A 21,434-nucleotide genomic window follows, 5' to 3' on the forward strand; every position below is an offset into this window, starting at 1 on the left:
GTGTATATACTGATATCTAATATACATAAAGACCATGGGGAAAAACATAAACAAACATATCAACTAACATGGCTGAATTGGTGACTATGGATCATGTGGACATGTGCTCTATGTGGTATCTTAGTTTAGGCAACTATAATAAATACTATGGACTGGGATGGGGTATAAACAGAAATTTCTCACAGTTCTAGAGGCTGCAAAGTCCAGTATCAAGATACCAGCTTGACTGGTGTCTGGTGAGCCTGCTTCATGGTTCATGGACAGACTTTTCACTCTAACCTCAGGAAGTGGAATGGGCAGGGATTTCCCTGGGGCCTCTTTATGAGTGCACTAATCCCATCCTGAGAGCAGACCCCTAAAGCCCCATCTTCAAATACCAACACACTGGGGATTAGGTTTAAATAAATGGATGGGGGTGGGGCATGAAAAACATTCAGGCCACAGCTTGTGGTTTTTTGGAAGGGTAGTGGGGTGGGGGGAGAAGGGCTTTTTACCAAAATGTAAAAAGACAGGGGGAAAAATTGCACCTAAAATTACTTCTGTATATTGTTAAAATCTGTTTTTCTAAGTATATGTATGTATAAGTGTATTTATGTGTATGTACACATATTTGTGTGTATGTGGGGAGAGAAAGATAAATAAGAATAAAATATGCTCTTACACATAAAGAGTGTTTTTGTTTAAAGAAAACTTGCATTCAATACCAAAACCTTTTCATTTTAAATTCCGAAAACCTTTCTAAAACTTTTACCTGGAGCACCTGGGTGGCTCAGTGGTTGAGTGTCTGTCTTTGGCTCAGGTCGTGATCCTGGGGTTCTGGGATCGAGTTCTGCATCAGGGTCCCCCAGGGAGCCTTCTTCTCCCTCTGCCTATGTCTCTGCCTCTGTGTTTCTCATGAATAAATAAATAAAATCTTAAAAAAAAAAAAAGAAAAGAAAAGAAAACTTACCCATGACCCTATTTTCTGACCCAAGCTCTAATAACCACAACTTTTCGTTTTACTGATGGTTTGGCATCAACACAGTATAATGGAGAAAAGCACAGGCCCTGAGCCTGGCAGACCTTTATTCAAACCTAGTTTGACACTTATTTGTACTATGGTGCTGGGCAAATCATGTCACCTTTTTGTGCCTCAGCTTCCTCATCTGTTACACAGTGATAGCATTGGCTAAAACTAACACGGTTCACTCAATACCTCTCGTTATTAGGGATCCCTAGGTGACTCAGCGGTTTAGCACCTGCCTTCGGCCCAGGGCGTGATCCTGGAGTCCCAGGATCAAGTCCCATGTTGGGCTCCCTGCATGGAGCCTGCTTCTCCCTCTGCCTGTGTCTCTGCCTCTCTCTCTCTCTCTCTCTCATAAGTAAATACATAAAGTCTTTAAAAAAATATTTCTCATTATTAACTTCAGTTATGAACTGAAACATGGAGATGTGCTTGGGTAAAGGATGGACACCTACACATAGAAGAGGCAATCTTGCTATACTTTTTTTGCTTAGTCTGTCTCTCTTTACAGTTGGACTATTTCTCCCTGCCCTCATTATATGAAGTAGTAAGAATACTATTACGAATCCAAATACAGTGGCTTTAAAGGTAATGGTAGCTAATATGATTTACCACTTAATTATGTTCCAGAATCAAAGAGTAAATCACAAAGAGAGCAAACTATCACCAAGTTTTCATTTCTCTTTGTTGTCAGTGTGTCTACCTTAACAGTAATCCTCTTAATTTCCCTGCTACTAATTTATTAAAAATGAGCACAAAGGGGCACCTGGTAGTTCAGTTGGTTAAGCCTCCAACTCTTGGTTTCAGCTCAGGAGGTGACATCCAGCCCCAGCTCAGGCTCCACACTCAGCACAGAGCCTGCTTGAGACTCTCTCCCTCTCCCTCCAACTCCACTCCTCTACTCCATCTCCCTGCTCACGCATAGATGTTCTCTCTCCAATAAATAAATAAATAATCAATCTTTTAAAAAATTAGCACACAGAACACTGAATAAGAGCCTACCTACTCTCTACTATGAATGGCAAAATATGAGTTTTAGAATATAAACTCTGCAACACCTTTTGCTTATAGCTGGGTTCTTAGCCATATTCTCTATACTCGTAATTATCATTAGAGAGATCATTAGGCAGGGTGATGGAAAAACTCTCCCTGCAACCCAAAGGTGGTTATCACATCCAAAATTTATATAGACAATTTATGCCCTCATATATCTCATTCCATCTGTTTCTTAAACATCACCTGAAGAATAATGTATTTGATGTTAGTATTTCCTTTTTCAAACTGAAATTTTAAAGAAAAAAGTATTCTCTATCATAGCAGGGAAGGCAGGAACTATTTACCTCCAGCCAGCCAGGTAAAGGTCTTACAGAAAAGTCCGTATCAGGAATAAGACCAAAAGTCATAAAACCCTGAAATCTCACCAGATGTTATGGTGGGAGGGCAGTGATAGAAAGAAAAGAGGCAGCTGAAGGTTCACAGATCTGATTACACTTTCAACACTTTTTAGATAATGGCCTAGAAATTTTTTATACTCTTATTTTGTCAGATGCAAACCAATAACTATAACAAAATGCTAGTCTTCTGTAACCTGAAGAATAGTTTGATTTGATCAAATCAAAAGAGCATTTATTATGTTTAATATATATGATATGCATTGTGATAGGATTAAAACAGAGACCAATAAAGCAAGGACTCTTGTGTAAAGGAGTCCTAAAATTTAGGGGTGCTAAAGGAGAAAGAATCAGACTATGAATAACTAATTATAACAGAGTAAGTACTCAATAAATACTAGCTATTAATTGCACAAGCAGTGGTAGGACTTAAAATAAGGAACACTAGTCCCTACGGAGTGTTCAGAACAACAACCTTTGATTAGCACATTAAGAAGTGTTTACTTTATTCTGTATGTGATGGCTCAAAGATTTCTAGGCCCAATGAGTGACAAAACTGATATATATTTTTAAAGGTTATTCTGGCAGCAGTGTGGCAGGTAAAGTGTACCAAAGCAATATAAGAGATTAGAAAACAGTAAAATATACTGGTTAAGAATAAAGACTTAGGGGCACCTGAATGGCTCAGTCAGTTAAGTGTCTGCTTTTGGCTCAGGTCATAATGAAAATCCTGGGGTCCTGGGATTGAGCCCTGCATAGGGCTCCCTGCTCAGCAGGGAGTCTGCTTTGCCCTCTGCTACTCCCTCCTGCTTATGATCTCTCTCAAATAAATAAAGTCTTAAAAAGAAAAAAGAATAAAGGCTTAGGAGCTAGACTTTCTGGACTTGAATACAGGCTAAGAGGAACTACTTGGGTGACCTTGGATAAGTTACTTAACTACTTTGTGCCTCAATTTCCTCACAGTTCTCACCACAGAGGGTCACTGTGAAAACAAATTGGGGTAAAGCACTAAGAAAAATTCCTAGCACAAAGTAATTAATTGCTTAATAAATAATAGCTATCAATTACATGAAGGAAAAACCAGTAGTAGGGAGACTAATTAAGAGGTCAAGAAATAGTCCCAGATAATAGAGATGAGAACAAAGAAGGGTATGTTCACTTGGGTGCCTGAGATGATGATATATAGGACATGAGACATACAAGGAAAAGAAAAGGAAGAGGAGAATAACACCAATGAGTGTAGCTCTGGACATGTTGGGGCTGAGATTCCTACAGAACATGAAAGTATAAATGTCTAATGGTCACTGAAAAATACAGATCAGAAATCCAAAAGAAAGGAAGGAACCAGAGGTATCGATTTGAGAGTTACTAGCATGTGGATGTGCTGAGTGAAGCTGTGGTAGTGGAAAGTAGTTCTCAAGCAGAAAGAATAAAGCAGAAGACTTGCAGGACCTAATCCACAGGACTGAGGGCTCTAGGATCACAACAGCATTCACAGGAATGCCAACATAACCATCAATTGTCAGGAAGATAGTCCGGAAAAAATACAGTCATATGAAAGAATCCCTTCCTTCAAAAAGTCTTCAATGCCATTAAGGAGAAAAGACATACACCCACTAAACAATTTTATTATAATTGTCCAGGATTAATAAAAATAACTCTAAAAGCAGAGGTGGTAGACATTAGAATGGCAAGAAAAGAAAGAGAAATTAAGTCAAAAATTGAAGAAGCTAATGCTAACATAAAAAAGGAACACTGGCATAGAGGAGAAAACTCATTCCAAGCTGGGGGGAGGAGAAGGGAAAATGAAAACTATTATGTACTTAAAGTCTACTATATACCAGTAGCTGTCCTAGGATCTTTGAAGTACTTTACCTTATTTAATTCTCATAATATCCCTAAGAAATAAATAGTATTGCCATCTTACAAAAGTAGCTTGAGGCATATCAAAGTAATTTGCCCAAAGTCTTGCATCCAGTTATGGGCATGTGATGGCATTAGGACTGGAACCTAGGTGGAGGGCCCATGACTCTCCACCATACTCCCTTTAACTGGCAAAAGTAGGACATGTCAAGAAGGGGAAAGGAGCAATTAAAATTGTACTACAAGAAAACCAGAATTATTCTCATCTCACTAGAGTAGAGCCACCTTTTTGAGGAAGTATGAAAGAGGGGAAAATGACCTTTAAAAATCAAAAGCAATCTTTTAATTTCAAAGAACAAATAGGATTATAGATGTCTCCTGCTTCTAGCCCCATTCCACTGATTCCACGCCATCCCCACAGTCAGAAATGTAAATTGTGCACCCAACCATGTCACTCTTTCTCTTTTTAATCTTTCAATAACTCTGTATCACCAATAGGATTTTTTTTTAAATCAACAGAACCAAAAGGAGAAAGTTATCTAATAAGCCTAGAAACTCCTTAACTTTGAAGAAATAATAGAGAAAAAAAGTTAATTTCTAAAAATAAATGCTCCCTTGTAATGTATAATCCAACTTTTCTCGCCTCAAAACCATAAAATAAATGAAATTTCAAATGCCAGTTAAAGAACAACATTGACACCTTGTGGTGAACATCCTAATTTAAGGCATCAAATGTAACGAGTAAATTGGCTCCTAATTAAATGTCTGCTTACATGAAAACTATCCCTTAATCCAGGAATTTCCAAGGGTTGAAGGAGGAAAAATATAATTACCATCACACACACTGAATATAAATTTGGAAAGAGATATTATTTTGCTAACATTGAAATCAGTCTACATTCTTAACTAGTGGCAGAAAAATCTGAATAAAATCTCAGGTCACTGTTTTCTTAAAAATGGTACAACACATCCATCTGAAGGGCCTCTAATGCTCTGGTCATAGGTGCTGCAAAATCCCTGCCTTAGTCAAAATTTCCTATTTTTCTATAACATTCACATTGTAAAAAGTGGAAGGAAATATTCATCCTAGTGGCACAACACAGTGTATTCTAGTTATTCTAGTTATTAACTAGAATATACTCTCAAAAAACAAAATCAAGAGACATAGGTTCTAATCCTGATTCCAAATGGCACTGAGAATTTGTGAAGTTAAGTGATATTAAAGAATTCAGATTCTACTTTTTCACATAAAATTACAGATCAAGAAGTAACAATTTCACACATCAAAAAAGGCATCAAGGAAAGAAAATGTATATTTTTCAAATATACTCCATCAGGGTACATTGTTGCCTGAGTTAAAGAAGGGAAACTGAACAAATTGATCAGCACAAAATTAAGTCTCCCAGCAAGCATAAATCATGCCAAGAACTGTGAGAAGAGCTTTTGACTTAGCAAATAGATGGTTACTAAAGCTTAAGAGAATTCTCAGAGAAAGTTCCGTGTACTCATTAATGTTGACGAATATAATATAAAGTTTCTAATAGCAGAGTAACTCTCTGGCTTCAGGTAATTTGGTTGATAAATAGACACTTGATCTGATTCAAGAGTACATCTATGTTACCAGCTATAAATGATTTACTCAAGGCTAACGACAAGGCCACTGTTAATAAGGCAAATCAAACTGCTGACACAACTGAGGAATCTGGAAAGCAACCTAGAAATGAGACTTCCAAGAGACATATCATTGTAAGAATCAATGTTAAATAATTGAGCAACTCCCAAATTTACCTGATGATTTTGAATTTATGGAGGGCTCTATGATTTTCAGAAAGTTTTCTGTCATTACGCTATGTGTACCTTATAATCACCTCATAACCACCAATCTAAGAAGGTAAATAAGACTCTGACAAAACTTGCTTGGATGAAAACCTTCATACCAACCTCCGGTCTGGCTCTTACTTGCTGTGTGCTCTCAGATAAATCATGTAACACTACCTCTTGGCCTCAGCTTCTACACTGAAGAGAAAGACTGATCCCTGATGTTTGAACACAAAAAAATTTATAAGAGCAAAAGATAATAAACGTGGAAATGTTTGTAAATTACACAAATTTATATTTACTGTCTCTACCTTTTAGAAGAATCAGAAAAGTTAAATGAATTCGGATAAACCAGGGATAATTGAAGTCACGGTCAATTTAACCAAAGCATTCTCTATTGTACCAGGTTGCTTCCCAAGATCCTACAGCATTTCTGCAGTTGTTATTTTCCTGTCTCGTCACAGAGCATTCAACACAGCTTAAATCTCTATTCCCTTAAATTCTATGATGCTATCTTTCCCAAATTCTCTTTTCACTGACTTCATATTTTACTTTTGATTCCAATGATTTCTCTAATAAGATCACATCATCTCACACTTGGACAGTATCTTTAAAATATTAATAGCTATACCTCCATTTCATGAGCAACACAGGTCAAGAAATATTAATAGCTTACTCACATTTCAAACTATTTCTGTACATTCCTCTCTGCAATACTTAAAACTCAATGTAGTCCCACACTGAAGAGACTCAAAAATATGAGTTATATATTTTGACACCTCCTGCTTTCTATCTCCACCATCCAATTACTAAGTCCTGTCTATTCTCTTACATATCCTAAGAAGTCAAAGTGAGAGCACCTCTCAGATAATAATCAAAAGTCATCAAATGTCTGTGGTTACTTTAATTGAAATCATTGTCTCCTAAGAGCAATTTACACAGACCATGTGACCAAACTTTATCAGCATGTATAATAAGATTCAAGATTTGTAAAGAAAAGGCCCATTTCATTATGTTTATAAAGTAAACAATCATCCAATTGGACAAGAGTCCAACCATCCTCCCGGACTCTTCCTCTAGTAGATATATTGAGGATGTCTAATGGTCTGAAATTTATGATGTGTTATGTAAACATTAGAAAAATACTGCCAAAATCAAATTTCAATGAACCATCTGTCTGAGTAGGGTGAACATAGGCTGAGTGTCACTGTTACCTTTATTTCGAATTGCATTTATTTTGGTTGCCTGCCTCCTGGGAAAATGTCCTTGATGATCTACCACATTGAAAATTAAAAACATATTTAGAAATTTTTCAAAATTAAACCCAGACATTATGAAAATATAGAGTTAAGGCAGTTAGTTAAGCCTCTGAGCATGAGATTCATGCAAAGCTCCTTTGCCTTGCCAACATGATTCTTTTAAAATGAACAGCAGGTCAAAATTCTTAAGCCATGTCTGGGGCTATTGGAGGGCTTTTCTAGTAATGCTGTAGTCATTAAGATTTTGATAAGTCTAAATTTTGTACCTCGGGTTGCTGTTCTTTATAGTACAGAAAACCAGAAACAGCTCACATCCCTGTTAAAAGATCACTGGCTTCCAATCATTCTCTCCCACTGTCCAGAGAAAGGAAATGGCGTTCCAAAGGCTTTGTGAAAGAGATAAACTTAAATCATTGTAGCTACAAAATTTATGAAGCTCTCACTAAAAAATGCTAAGCCTGAATAACAGCTTCTAAAGCTCCCATACATTTCCTCACACAAAAATGTCACAAACTCAAAATGAGGAAGATTCTTTAGAAAATGCAGGAGGTCTAAGAAGTTTCTTACCGCAGCAAAGAGAAAACATCATAAGAATTGCGAACACAGTTCTGATCCACCTGAAGAAGAATATTCTTCTGAGCATTTGGATATCCCTGAAAGACATTAATCAACAAATTAATGAAAGTAAAACAAAATATGTGTAAAAATTAATCTTTTTGTGTGTCGTCTAAAAATTATGATTTAGAAACCCCCTCAGTAAATTCAAATAATTAAGGATTCCAAAAAGTACAATTTCCATATAACTGAAGTTTAACAATTTAAGTAAGTGAATTTAAAATATCTTCTAATATTTACCTAGAGAAACCATGCTTCACATTATAAATTGTGGTGAAATTCCCAGGGAAGCCCCAAAAGTCTTTTTAACATATTACGTAACTGAAGAATATTAACAATCATATTTCAAGGGACACCTGGGTAGCTCAGTCAGTTAAGCACCCAACTCTTGATTTTGGCTTAGGTCATGGATCTCAGGGTAATGAGACTGAGCATCACATCAGGCTCTTCACTTGGTGGGGTATCTGCTTGAGATTCTCTCACCCTCTGCTCCCCCCCCCATTTGCATGCTCTGTGTCTCAAATAAATAAACCTTTAAAAAAAAACCAATAATATTTCAAGCATGTGTGGCTATCCTATATGTTTTTATGGGGAAAGGCATTTCAGGTTCTAATTAGTAATACCAGAAGCAAATATTTCCACTCAGTGGAATAAATGTGGTAGGAGCACCAGAAAGAATACAACAAAATTCCACAAGAAGAACAGAACAGGTATCTGTTATTTAAGAAATGCAAAGCAAGCAATAGTCAAGAAAAAAGGACTCAGGACCCAGACACCTGGATTACAATTTAAGCTCTTAATATACCAGCTCTGTAATCTTGAGCAAGGCACCTTAACTCTCTTAACTTTGGTTTGTTTTTTCCATCTAGAACATAGAGATGATAACATTATCTACCTCACCAATTGCTGTGGGAATTAAGTGTCAATATTTGTAAAGTGAGAAGTATGTTAAAAAAAAAAAGCACTATATAAATGTTTGCTACAATGCTAATACAAGCCTTTTTTAAAAAGTGCATTGCCACAGACATTAGAAGGTTAATTAAGGGAATGTGAACAACTTTATGCCAACATATTTGACAATCTAAATGAATCAGACTCCCTCCTTGAAAAAAATCAACATGCCAAAATTGAAATGAAGTAACATTTGAATAACCCTGTGTCTACTGTTCAAGTGAATAAATAATTGAAAAGCTTCCCACAAAAAAGTCTAGGTCCAGATAGTTTCACTGATGAATTCCATCAAACATTTAGAAATAACATCCATTTAACACAAAAAAAATAAAATAGAGGAAAAGAGAACAATTTCCAACGCATAAGATCAACATTACTGATACTAAAACCTGACAAAGACATCACACGCATGCACACACACACACGCATACACACACAGACTGAATATCCTTCTTTAAAAAAAAAAAGATTTATTTATTTATTTATGATAGACATAGAAAGAGAGAGAGAGAGAGGCAGAGACACAGGAGGAGGGAGAAACAGGCTCCACGCTGGGAGCACGACGTGGGACTCGATCCCAGGACTCCAGAATCACGCCCTGGGCCAAAGGCAGGCGCTAAACCGCTGAGCCACCCAGGGATCCCCAATATCCCTCTTGAATACACATACAGAAATCTTTAATGAAATTTTAGCAAATTGAAGCAGTAATACATTATAAAGATACAAGAGTAACACATCATTACTGACTGAATTTATTCTAAGAATACAATATCAGTTTAGCATTTAAAATCAATCAATTAGAAAAATACATGATACAATTGTATATCTATCTTGATGGGCACATATTATAAAGATGTAACTTGTGACAATAACATAAAGGTGGCGTATAGTGCTATATAAAAGAAAAGTTTTTGTATAATATTAAAACTAAGTTGGTATTAATTTGAACTATATGATTATAAATTAAGATGCTGACTGTAATCCTGAGGGCAACCACTAAGAAAATAACTAAAAGATACATTGTAATGTATACATGGGAAATGACAAAGAAATCAAAATGTTACATGAGAAGACATACAGCACAAAAGAAGGTAGTAACAGAAGAATACAGAAACAAAAAAGATATAAGAAATAAACAAAAGTAGAAGTCCTGTCTTTGTAATTAAATGTAAAAAAATTAAACACTCCAATTAAAAGGCAGAGATTGGCTTATTGATTTTGGGGTGTTTTTTTTTTAAGATTTTATTTATTTGAGAGAGAGAGAGCGCGTGCACAAGCAGGGAGAGGGGCAGAGGGAGAAGCAGACTCTACACTGAGCAGGGAGCCTGATGCAGGTACAAGACTCAGGATCATGACCTGAGCCAAAGGCAAACACTTAACTAACTGGGCCACCCAGGTACCCCTGGATTTCCTTTTAGTAATTCATGATATGTTGTCTACAAGAGTCGTGCTTTAGAAACAAAAACATAAATAGGTTGAAAATGAAAGGACAGAAAGATATTCCATGTAAGTAGTAACCAAAAGAGAGCTGGAGTGGCTATACTAATATCTGACAAGTTACTTTAAAACAAAAAACAGGGAATCCCAGGTGGCTCAGCAGTTTAGCATCGCCTTCAGCCCAGGGCCTGATCCTGGAGACCCGGGACCGGGTCCCACGTTGGGCTCCCTGCATGGAGCCTGCTTCTCCCTCTGCCTGTCTCCACCTCTCTCTCTCTCTCATAAATAAATAAATAATAAATAAATAAATAAATAAATAAATAAATAAATAAAATCTTAAAAAATTACAAGAGACAAAGAAGGACATTGTACAATGAAGAAAAGGTCAAGAAGACATAAATGGTTATAAACATATATGCACCTAACAACATAACGAAATATATGAATCAAAAACTGACAAAACTGGAGGAGGGGCAAGATGGCGGAAGAGTGGGGTCCCCAGGTCACCTGTCCCCACCAAATTACCTAGATAACCTTCAAATCATCCTGAATATCTATGAATTCGGCCTGAGATTTAAAGAGAGAACAGCTGGAATGCTACAGTGAGAAGAGTTCATGCTTCTATCAAGGTAGGAAGACGGGGGAAAAAGAAATAAAGAAACAAAGGCCTCCAAGGGGGAGGGGCCCCGCGAGGAGCCGGCCTGAGGCCGGGGCGAGTGTCCCCAGGACAGGAGAGCCCCGTCCCGGAGGAGCAGGAGCTGCACCGACCTTCCCGGGCGGAAAGGGGCCCGCAGGGAGTTGGAGCAGGACCCAGGAGGGCGAGGATGCCCTCGGGTTCCCTGAGACAGTAACAGAGCAACTGCGCGCCCAGGAGAGTGCGCCGAGCTCCCTAAGGGCTGCAGCGCGCACGGCGGGACCCAGAGCAGCTCGGAGGGACTCGGGCGGCGGCTCCGCGGAGGGGGCTGCGCAGCCCGGGGGCGCGAATCCAACAGCGCAGGCTTCGGAGCACAGGGCGCCGGGACACAGCCCAGGATCCCGCCTCCCCCAGGACAGGCAGAGGCCGGGAGGGCCCAGGACAGCAAGGACGCACCTGCCCCGAGCTGAGCAGATCAGCGGCCCCGCCCCCGAGCATCCAGGCCCTGCAGACGGAGAGCTCCAGAGTTACTGCAGGAGTTGAATCCAGGGCTCCAGAGCTGGCCGCTGCCACTGTGGTTGTTCCTCCTGGTGCCTCACGGGGTAAACAACCCCCACTGAGCCCTGCACCAGGCAGGGGGCAGAGCAGCTCCCCCAAGTGCTAACACCTGAAAATCAGCACAACAGGCTCCTCCCCCAGAAGACCAGCTAGACGGACAAGTTCCAAGGGAAGTCAAGGGACTTATAGTATACAGAATCAGAAGATACTCCCCCGTGGTTTTTGTTTTTTTTTCTTTTTGATTTCTGATTGCTTCCCCCACCCTTTTTTTCACCTTTCTTTCTTTTTCTTTCTCTTCTTCTTTTTTCCTTTTTTTCTTCCTTTTTTCTTTTTTCTTTTTCTCTTTTCTTTCCTTCTCTCTCTCCCTTTTTCTCCTTTTCCCAATACAACTTGTTTTTGGCCACTCTGCACTGAGCAAAATGACTAGAAGGAAAACCTCACCTCAAAAGAAAGAATCAGAAACAGTCCTCTCTCCCAAGAGTTACAAAATCTGGATTACAATTCAATGTCAGAAAGCCAATTCAGATGCACTATTATACAGCTACTGGTGGCTCTAGAAAAAAGCATAAAGGACTCAAGAGACTTCATGACTGCAGAATTTAGATCCAATCAGGCAGAAATTAAAAATCAATTGAATGAGATGCAATCCAAACTAGAAGTCCTAACGACGAGGGTTAACGAGGTGGAAGAACGAGTGAGTGACATAGAAGACAAGTTGACGGCAAAGAGGGAAACTGAGGAAAAAAGAGACAGACAATTAAAAGACCATGAAGACAGATTAAGGGAAATAAACGACGGCCTGAGGAAGAAAAACCTACGTTTAATTGGGGTTCCCAAGGGCGCCAAAAGGAACAGAGGGCCAGAATATGAATTTGAACAAATCCTAGCTGAAAACTTTCCTAATCTGGGAAGGGAAACAGGCATTCAGATGCAGGAAATAGAGAGATCCCCCCCTAAAATCAATAAAAACCGTTCAACACCTCGACACTTAATAGTGAAGCTTGCAAATTCCAAAGATAAAGAGAAGATCCTTAAAGCAGCAAGAGACAAGAAATCCCTGACTTTTATGGGGAGGAGTATTAGGGTAACAGCAGACCTCTCCACAGAGACCTGGCAGGCCAGAAAGGGCTGGCAGGATATATTCAGGGTCCTAAATGAGAAGAACATGCAACCAAGAATACTTTATCCAGCAAGGCTCTCATTCAAAATGGAAGGAGAGATAAAGAGCTTCCAAGACAGGCAGCAACTAAAAGAATATGTGACCTCCAAACCAGCTCTGCAAGAAATTTTAAGGGGGACTCTTAAAACTCCCCTTTAAGAAGAAGTTCAGTGGAAAAATCCACAAAAACAAGGACTGAATAGATATCATGATGACACTAAACTCATATCTTTCAATAGTAACTCTGAACGTGAACGGGCTTAATGACGCCATCAAAAGGCGCAGGGTTTCAGACTGGATAAAAAAGCAGGACCCATCTATTTGCTGTCTACAAGAGACTCATTTTAGACAGAAGGACACCTACAACCTGAAAATAAAAGGTTGGAGAACCATTTACCATTCAAATGGTCCTCAAAAGAAAGCAGGGGTAGCCATCCTTATATCAGATAAACTAAAATTTACCCCGAAGACTGTAGTGAGAGATGAAGAGGGACACTATCTCATACTCTTGGATCTATCCAACAAGAGGACTTAACAATCCTCAATATACATGCCCCGAATGTGGGAGCTGCCAAATATTTAAACCAATTAATAACCAAAGTGAAGAAATACTTAGATAATAATACACTTATACTTGGTGACTTCAATCTAGCTCTTTCTACCCTCGATAGGTCTTCTAAGCACAACATCTCCAAAGAAACGAGAGCTTTAAATGATACACTGGACCAGATGGATTTCACAGATATCTACAGAACTTTACATCCAAACACAGCTGAATACACATTCTTCTCAAGTGCACATGGAACTTTCTCCAGAATAGACCACATACTGGGTCACAAATCGGGTCTGAACTGATACCAAAAGATTGGGATCGTCCCCTGCATAGTCTCAGACCATAACGCCTTGAAATTAGAACTAAATCACAACAAGAAGTTTGGAAGGACCTCAAACACGTGGAGGTTAAGGACCATCCTGCTAAAAGATGAAAGGGTCAACCAGGAAATTAAGGAAGAATTAAAAAGATTCATGGAAACTAATGAGAATGAAGATACAACCGTTCAAAATCTTTGGGATGCAGCAAAAGCAGTCCTAAGGGGGAAATACATCGCAATACAAGCGTCCATTCAAAAACTGGAAAGAACTCAAATACAAAAGCTAACCTTCCACATAAAGGAGCTAGAGAAAAAACAGCAGATGGACCCCACGCCCAGCAGAAGAAGAGAGTTAATTAAAATTCGAGCAGAACTCAACGAAATCGAGACCAGAAGAACTGTGAAACATATCAACAGAACCAGGAGTTGGTTCTTTGAAAGAATTAATAAGATACATAAACCATTAGCCAGCCTTATTAAAAAGAAGAGAGAAGAGACTCAAATTAATAAAATCATGAATGAGAAAGGAGAGATCACTACCAACACCAAGGAAATACAAACGATTTTAAAAACATATTATGAACAGCTATACACCAATAAATTAGGCAATCTAGAAGAAATGGACAAAAAACTACCACAAACTACCAAAGCCACAAACTACCAAAACTGGAACAGGAAGAAATAGAAAACCTGAACAGGCCAATAACCAGGGAGAAAATTGAAGCAGTCATCAAAAACCTCCCAAGACAAGTCCAGGGCCAGATGGCTTCCCAGGGGAATTCTATCAAATGTTTAAAGAAGAAATCATACCTATCCTACTAAAGCTGTTTGGAAAGATAGAAAGAGATGGAGTACTTCCAAATTCGTTCTATGAGGCCAGCATCACCTTAATTCCAAAACCAGACAAAGACCCCACCAAAAAGGAGAATTACAGACCAATATCCCTGATGAACATGGATGAAAAAATTCTCAACAAGATACTAGCCAATAGGATCCAACAGCACATTAAGAAAATTATTCACCACGACCAAGTAGGATTTATCCCCGGGACACAAGGCTGGTTCAACACTCGTAAAACAATCAATGTGATTCATCATATCAGCAAGAGAAAAACCAAGAACCATATGATCCTCTCATTAGATGCAGAGAAAGCATTTGACATAATACAGCATCCATTCCTGATCAAAACTCTTCAGAGTGTAGGGATAGAGGGAACTTTCCTCGACATCTTAAAAGCCATCTACGAAAAGCCCACAGCAAATATCATTCTCAATGGGGAAGCACTGGGAGCCTTTCCCCTAAGATGAGGAACAGACAGGGATGTGCACTCTCACCACTGCTATTCAACATAGTACTGGAAGTCCTAGCCTCAGCAATCAGACAACAAAAAGACATTAAAGGCATTCAAATTGGCAAAGAAGAAGTCAAACTCTCCCTTTTCGCCGATGACATGATACCCTACATAGAAAACCCAAAAGCCTCCACCCCAAGATTGCTAGAACTCATACAGCAATTTGGTAGCGTGGCAGGATACAAAATCAATGCCCAGAAATCAATGGCATTTCTATACACTAACAATGAGACTGAAGAAAGAGAAATTAAGGAGTCAATCCCATTTACAATTGCCCCCAAAAGCATAAGATACCTAGGAATAAACCTCACCAAAGAGGTAAAGGATCTATACCCTAAAAACTATAAAACACTTCTGAAAGAAATTGAAGAAGACACAAAGAGACGGAAAAATATTCCATGCTCATGGATTGGCAGAATTAATATTGTGAAAATGTCAATGTTACCCAGGGCAATATACACGTTTAATGCAATCCCTATCAAAATACCATGGACCTTCTTCAGAGAGTTAGAACAAATTATTTTAAGATTTGTGTGGAATCAGAAAAGACCCCGAATAGCCAGGGGAATTTTAAAAAAGAAAACCATATCTGGGGGCATCACAATGCCAGATTTCAGGTTGTACTACAAAGCTGTGGTCATCAAGACAGTGTGGTACTGGCACAAAAACAGACGCACAGATCAATGGAACAGAATAGAGAATCCAGAAGTGGACCCTCAACTCTATGGTCAACTAATATTTGACAAAGCAGGAAAGACTACCCACCAGAAAAAAGACAGTCCCTTCAATAAGTGGTGCTGGGAAAATTGGACATCCACATGCAGAAGAATAAAACTAGACCACTCTCTTGCACCATACACAAAGATAAACTCAAAATGGATGAAAGATCTAAATGTGAGACAAGATTCCATCAAAATCCTAGAGAAGAACACAGGCAACACCCTTTTTGAACTTGGCCACAGTAACTTCTTGCAAGATACATCCAGGAAGGCAAAAGAAACAAAAGCAAAAATGAACTATTGGGACTTCATCAAGATAAGAAGCTTTTGCACAGCAAAGGATACAGTCAACAAAACTAAAAGACAACCTACAGAATGGGAGAAGATATTTGCAAATGACGTATCAGATAAAGGGCTAGTTTCCAAGATCTATAAAGAACTTATTAAACTCAACACCAAAGAAACAAACAATCCAATCATGAAATGGGCAAAAGACATGAAGAGAAATCTCACAGAGGAAGACATAGACATGGCCAACATGCACATGAGAAAATGCTCTGCATCACTTGCCATTAGGGAAATACAAATCAAAACCACAATGAGATACCACCTCACACCACCAGTGAGAATGGGGAAAATTAACAAGGCAGGAAACCACAAATGTTGGAGAGGATGCGGAGAAAAGGGAACCCTCTTACACTGTTTTGGGAATGTGAACTGGTGCACCCACTCTGGAAAACTGTGTGGAGGTTCCTCAAAGAGTTAAAAATAGACCTGCCCTACGACCCAGCAATTGCACTGTTGGGGATTTACCCCAAAGATTCAGATGCAATGAAACACCGGGACACCTGCACCCCGATGTTTCTAGCAGCAATGTCCACAATAGCCAAACTGTGGAAGGAGCCTCGGTGTCCATCGAAAGATGAATGGATAAAGAAGATGTAGTTTATGTATACAATGGAATATTCCTCAGCCATTAGAAACGACAAATACCCACCATTTGCTTCAACGTGGATGGAACTGGAGGGTATTATGCTGAGTGAAGTAAGTCAATCGGAGAAGGACAAACAGTGTATGTTCTCATTCATTTGGGGAATATAAATAATAGTGAAAGGGAATATAAGGGAAGGGAGAAGAAATGTGTGGGAAATATCAGAAAGGGAGACAGAACGTAAAGACTGCTAACTCTGGGAAACGAACTAGGGGTGGTGGAAGGGGAGGAGGGCGGGGGGTGGGGGTGAGTGGGTGACGGGCACTGAGGGGGACACTTGACGGGATGAGCACTGGGTGTTATTCTGTATGGTGGTAAACTGAACACCAATAAAAATTATTTTATTAAAAAAAAACAAAAACTAAAACTGAGATATCAATACCCCACCTAACAATGGAAAGCACAACCATACAAAAGATAAACAAGGAAACAGAAGACATGAATAATACTATATATCAATTAGATCTAATAGAGGCAAACAAAATGTTCCACCTAACACAACCATACATATATTCTTCTCAAGTGTACATGGGACATTCTCCAAGCTGGACCATATGTTCAGCCACAAAACAAGTATCAATAAATTATTAAAAGTTGAAATCATACAAAGTATTTTATCTGACTGTAATGGAATGAAACTAGAAATCAGTAACAGAAGGAAATTTGGAAAATCCAAGAACTGCAAAGTAAACAACACACTGTTAAACAAGCAGTGGGCCAAAGAACAAATTACAAGGAAAATTATTAAATACTTTGAGATGAACAAAAATGAAAGTGTAACATACCAAAACATATGTGATATAATGAAAACAGGCTAAGGGAAATTTACAGTGGTAAACATCTACATTACTTTTTTAAGAAGTAATAGAGTTCAAATCAATAACCTAATCTTCCTTCCACCTTAAAGAACTAAAAGAACAAACCAAGCCCAAAATAAGGAAAGAAATAATATTTGAGCTGAGATCCAGGAAATAGAGAATGCAAAAACAATAGAGAAAATCAACAAAACCAAAAGTCAGGTCTTTGAAAAGATCAACAAAACTGACAGACCTCAAATCTAGACTAAGGAAAAAAAACAGAGAGAAGACTCAAATCACTAAAAATCAGGAATGTGAATGGGAACATTATTACCAATCTTATTATAGAAATAAAAAGTGTTATAGAAGAATGTTATAAACAATTGTATGCCAATAAATCAGATAACCTAGATAAAATGGAAATTCCTGGAAACACAAAAGCTCCCCAAAATGACTCAAGAAAAAACAGAAAATCTGATCAGACCTACAGCAAGTCGTTGAGATAAGTAAAGTCATTGATTAGCTAAACTATTCCCTAGTATTGCTGCCTCACTATCTACTTTGTTTGGCCAAGGGGCCTGCAAAGACCTTAAACTGACGAGACCTCTCAAGGAAGCACATGTCCTAAATAGCAGGCCACAGAGACACAAGCAATGTAAGTCTGCTTACAAGAACTGACGATAGGACTTTGGGATCAACGGTCTCTCCTGGCTCCCCGCGCTTATGTCCTAAATGCCCCTTAGAAAAAATTATTGGGGGGCAGCCTGGGTGGCTCAGCGGTTTAGTGCCTGTCTTCGGCCCAGGGTGTGACCCTAGAGACCCGGGATCGAGTCCCACGTCAGGCTCCCTGCATGGAGCCTGCTCCTCCTTTTGCCTGTGTCTCTGCCTCTGTGTGTGTCTGTGTGTGTCTGTGTGTGTCCCATGAATAAATAAAATCTGAAAGAAAAAGAAAAAAAAGAAAGAAAGAAAGAAAGAAAGAAAGAAAGAAAGAAAGAAAGAAAGAAAGAAAGAAGAAAAAGAAAGAAAAGAAAAAAAGAAAGAAACCCAAAAGAGAAAAGAAATAAGCCCCGCACACGCCCCGACCCCGCCCCCCCTCCCAACAGAAAAGAAAAGAAAAGAAAAGAAAAGAAAAGAAAAGAAAAGAGAAAAAGAAAAAATTCTTGGTGGAGCTTACCAAAACCCTGCTCTTTTGGTTTGAACTGCCAAATCTAGCCCTAGCCCAGTAACTCCAAAATATTCCACCCACAAACCCTAAATAACAAAGGCACTGTACTCCAGATCCTGCCTCTCTCTACACTCTGCCTTGACCTCCTTATATGGTTCCTTAATGCATGCCCTGTAATTCCTCTAGGACTTGTAAGTAAAAAAAATTTCTGTTTCAGTATCTCTCATGCTCTATTGCTGAACCATGGTTCACCAACCAGCACTCTGTGGTGCTGTGGCTAATAAATGTTAATTTAATAAAGTCATAACACAATTAAAGAAGCTGAAATCAGTAATCATAAAACTCCCAGCAATGAAAAGCCTAGAACCACATGATTTGACAGGTGAATTCTATCAATTACTTAAAGAAAAAATAACATCAATCCTTCTCAAAGACTTCTCAAAAAAATGAAAGAGAAGGAAATATTTCTTAACTCATTCTATGATGCCAGTATTATCCTGATACCAAAGCCAGACAATAACAGCACAAGAATATCCCTTATAAATATATATGCAAAAATCCCTTATGAATATACATGCAAAAATCTTCAACAAAATACTAGCAAAGCTAATCCAGCCAGGGCACCTGGGTGGCTCAGTTGCTTAAGCTCAGGCTCAGGTCGTGATCCTGGAGTGCAGGGATGGAGCCCCCCTTTGGTTCCCTGCTCAAGCGGAGAGCCTGCTTCTCCCTCTCCTGTTGCCCCTCCTCCTGCTCATGTGTATGTGCGCTCTCTCTCTCTCTTTCTCTCTCAAACTAATAAATAAAATAAAAATCTTTAATTAAAAAAAAAAACTTAAAACAATTTGGCCAGCAACTCCACTTCTAGGTATATGTATATACCAAAAAAGAACTGAAAGCAAAGACTCAAAAAGATATTTGTACATCCACGTTCAGAGGAGTATTATTCACAATAATCAAGGAGTAGAAGCAACTCAAGTGTCTATCAACAGATGAATAAACAAAACATGATACAATCATACAATGAAATATCATTTAGCCTTAAAAGGTAATAAATTCTGATACATGCTATAATACAGATGACCCTTGAGATGGTTCATGTTTTAAAAAGTAAAATAAGCCAAAAAAATAAGTAAAATAAGCTAGAGATAAAAGGACAAATACTGTATGATTCCATTCATATAATGTACCTAATCAAATTTTTAGAAACAGAAAGTAGAAGGGTGAGTGCCAAGGGCTTGGGGAAAGAAGAGATGGGGAGTTATTGCTTAATGGGGTAGTTTTTCAGTTTTACAAAATGAGAAGAGTCCTGGAGATGGATGGTGGTAATGGCTGTAGTACAATATGAACATACTTAATGCCACTACACTGCACACTTAAAACAGTTAAGATGGTAAATTTTGTATTACGTATATCCCACCATAATTTAAAAGTAATTTTTTAAAAAAGGATTATAAACCAGGAACAAGTGGGACTTATCTATGGTATGTAAGACCAGTTCAATAAATGAAAATCAATGTAATACACCAAGTTGGTAAAGTTACTCTTCCCAATTTCAAGACATAGTACAAAGCAATGGTGATCAAAATAGTGAGCAGGTGTTGGTGGTATAGTGGTGAGCACAGCTGCCTTCCTAAATAGTGTGGTACTGGCATAAAAGGTAGATATATAGATCAACGGACTAGAACTGAGAGTCCATAAATAAACTTGCATACCTGTGGTCCACTGATTCTAGACAAAGGTATCAAGACTACTCACTGGAAAAAGAATAGTCTTTTCAACAAATGATGCTGAAACAACTGGATAACCATATGCAAAAAAGAATGACTTGGACTCATCCCTGACAGCATATATAAAAATTACCTCAAAATAGATCGAAGGCCTAATTGTAAGAATTAAAACCCTAAAACTATTTGAAGAAAGTACATGGGGGTATATAAAATACATAACCTCAGATTTGCCAGTGGATTCTTAGGTATGACACCAAAAGCATGAGCAACAAATGAATAATGAATTTAACTTCATCAAAATTAAAAATTTTGCGCATCAAAGGACACTATAAGAAAGTGAAAAAACAACCCACAAAAATATTTGTAAATCACGTATCTGATAAAGGTCTCACTCTAAAATATACAAAGAACTCTAACAACTCAACAATAAAAAGACAAACAATCCACTTTAAAAATGGGCAAAGAACTTAGAGACATTTCTCCAAAAAAAGATATACAAATATCCAACAAGCACATGAAAAAATGTTCTACATTGTTAGTCATTAGAAAAAGGTAAATCAAAACCATAATGAGATACTACTTCATACCCACTAAAATAAGTATAATAGACAAACCAACAAATAGTCAAAATTAAAAAAAAAATTTTTTAAAGATTTATGTATTTATTCATGAGAGACACACAGAGAGAGAGGCAGAAACACAGACAGAGGGAGAAGCAGGAGCCACACAGGGAGCCATATGCAGGACTCGATCCCGGATCCTGGGATCACACCCTAAGCCGAAGGCAGACACCCAACCACTGAGCCACCAGGCGTTCCCCCCGACCAAAAAAAAATTTTTTTAAGTAATCTCTATGCCCAAGGTGGGCACTGAACTCACAACCCCAAGATCAAGAGTCACATGCTCTACTGACTAAGGTAGCCAAGCATCCCACAATTTTTTAATTAAGAAAAAAAAAAACAAAATAATGTTTACAAGGACATGGAGAAATTAGAACCCTCCTATAATGCTAATGGGAATGTAAAATGTTGGCCACCGTAAAAAAAAATAAAATAAATAAAAAATAAAGGTTTGGCAATTCCTCAGAAAGTCAAACACAGAATTACCATATGACACAGCCAAGC

At 38.4% G+C, this 21,434-nt stretch overlaps 1 protein-coding gene across 6 annotated transcripts in view; it reads right to left on the reverse strand.

Moving 5' to 3' along the window:
* UVRAG (UV radiation resistance associated) overlaps positions 1–21,434 on the reverse strand; it is a 313,277-nt gene that overhangs the window by 216,093 nt on the left and 75,750 nt on the right. For all 6 annotated transcript variants that reach the window (XR_005375642.1, XR_005375643.1, XM_038568582.1 and 3 more), the window contains exon 6: positions 7,902–7,987. Coding sequence is in view for 4 of the 6 variants with exons in the window: in XM_038568582.1 (XP_038424510.1) it covers positions 7,902–7,987 (86 nt within the window). In the remaining 2 variants the exon portion in view is untranslated. The remainder of the gene's footprint in view (positions 1–7,901; positions 7,988–21,434) is intronic.

Source organism: Canis lupus, chromosome 21 (genome assembly GCF_011100685.1).
Source record: "Canis lupus familiaris isolate Mischka breed German Shepherd chromosome 21, alternate assembly UU_Cfam_GSD_1.0, whole genome shotgun sequence".
Taxonomy (NCBI): domain Eukaryota; kingdom Metazoa; phylum Chordata; class Mammalia; order Carnivora; family Canidae; genus Canis; species Canis lupus.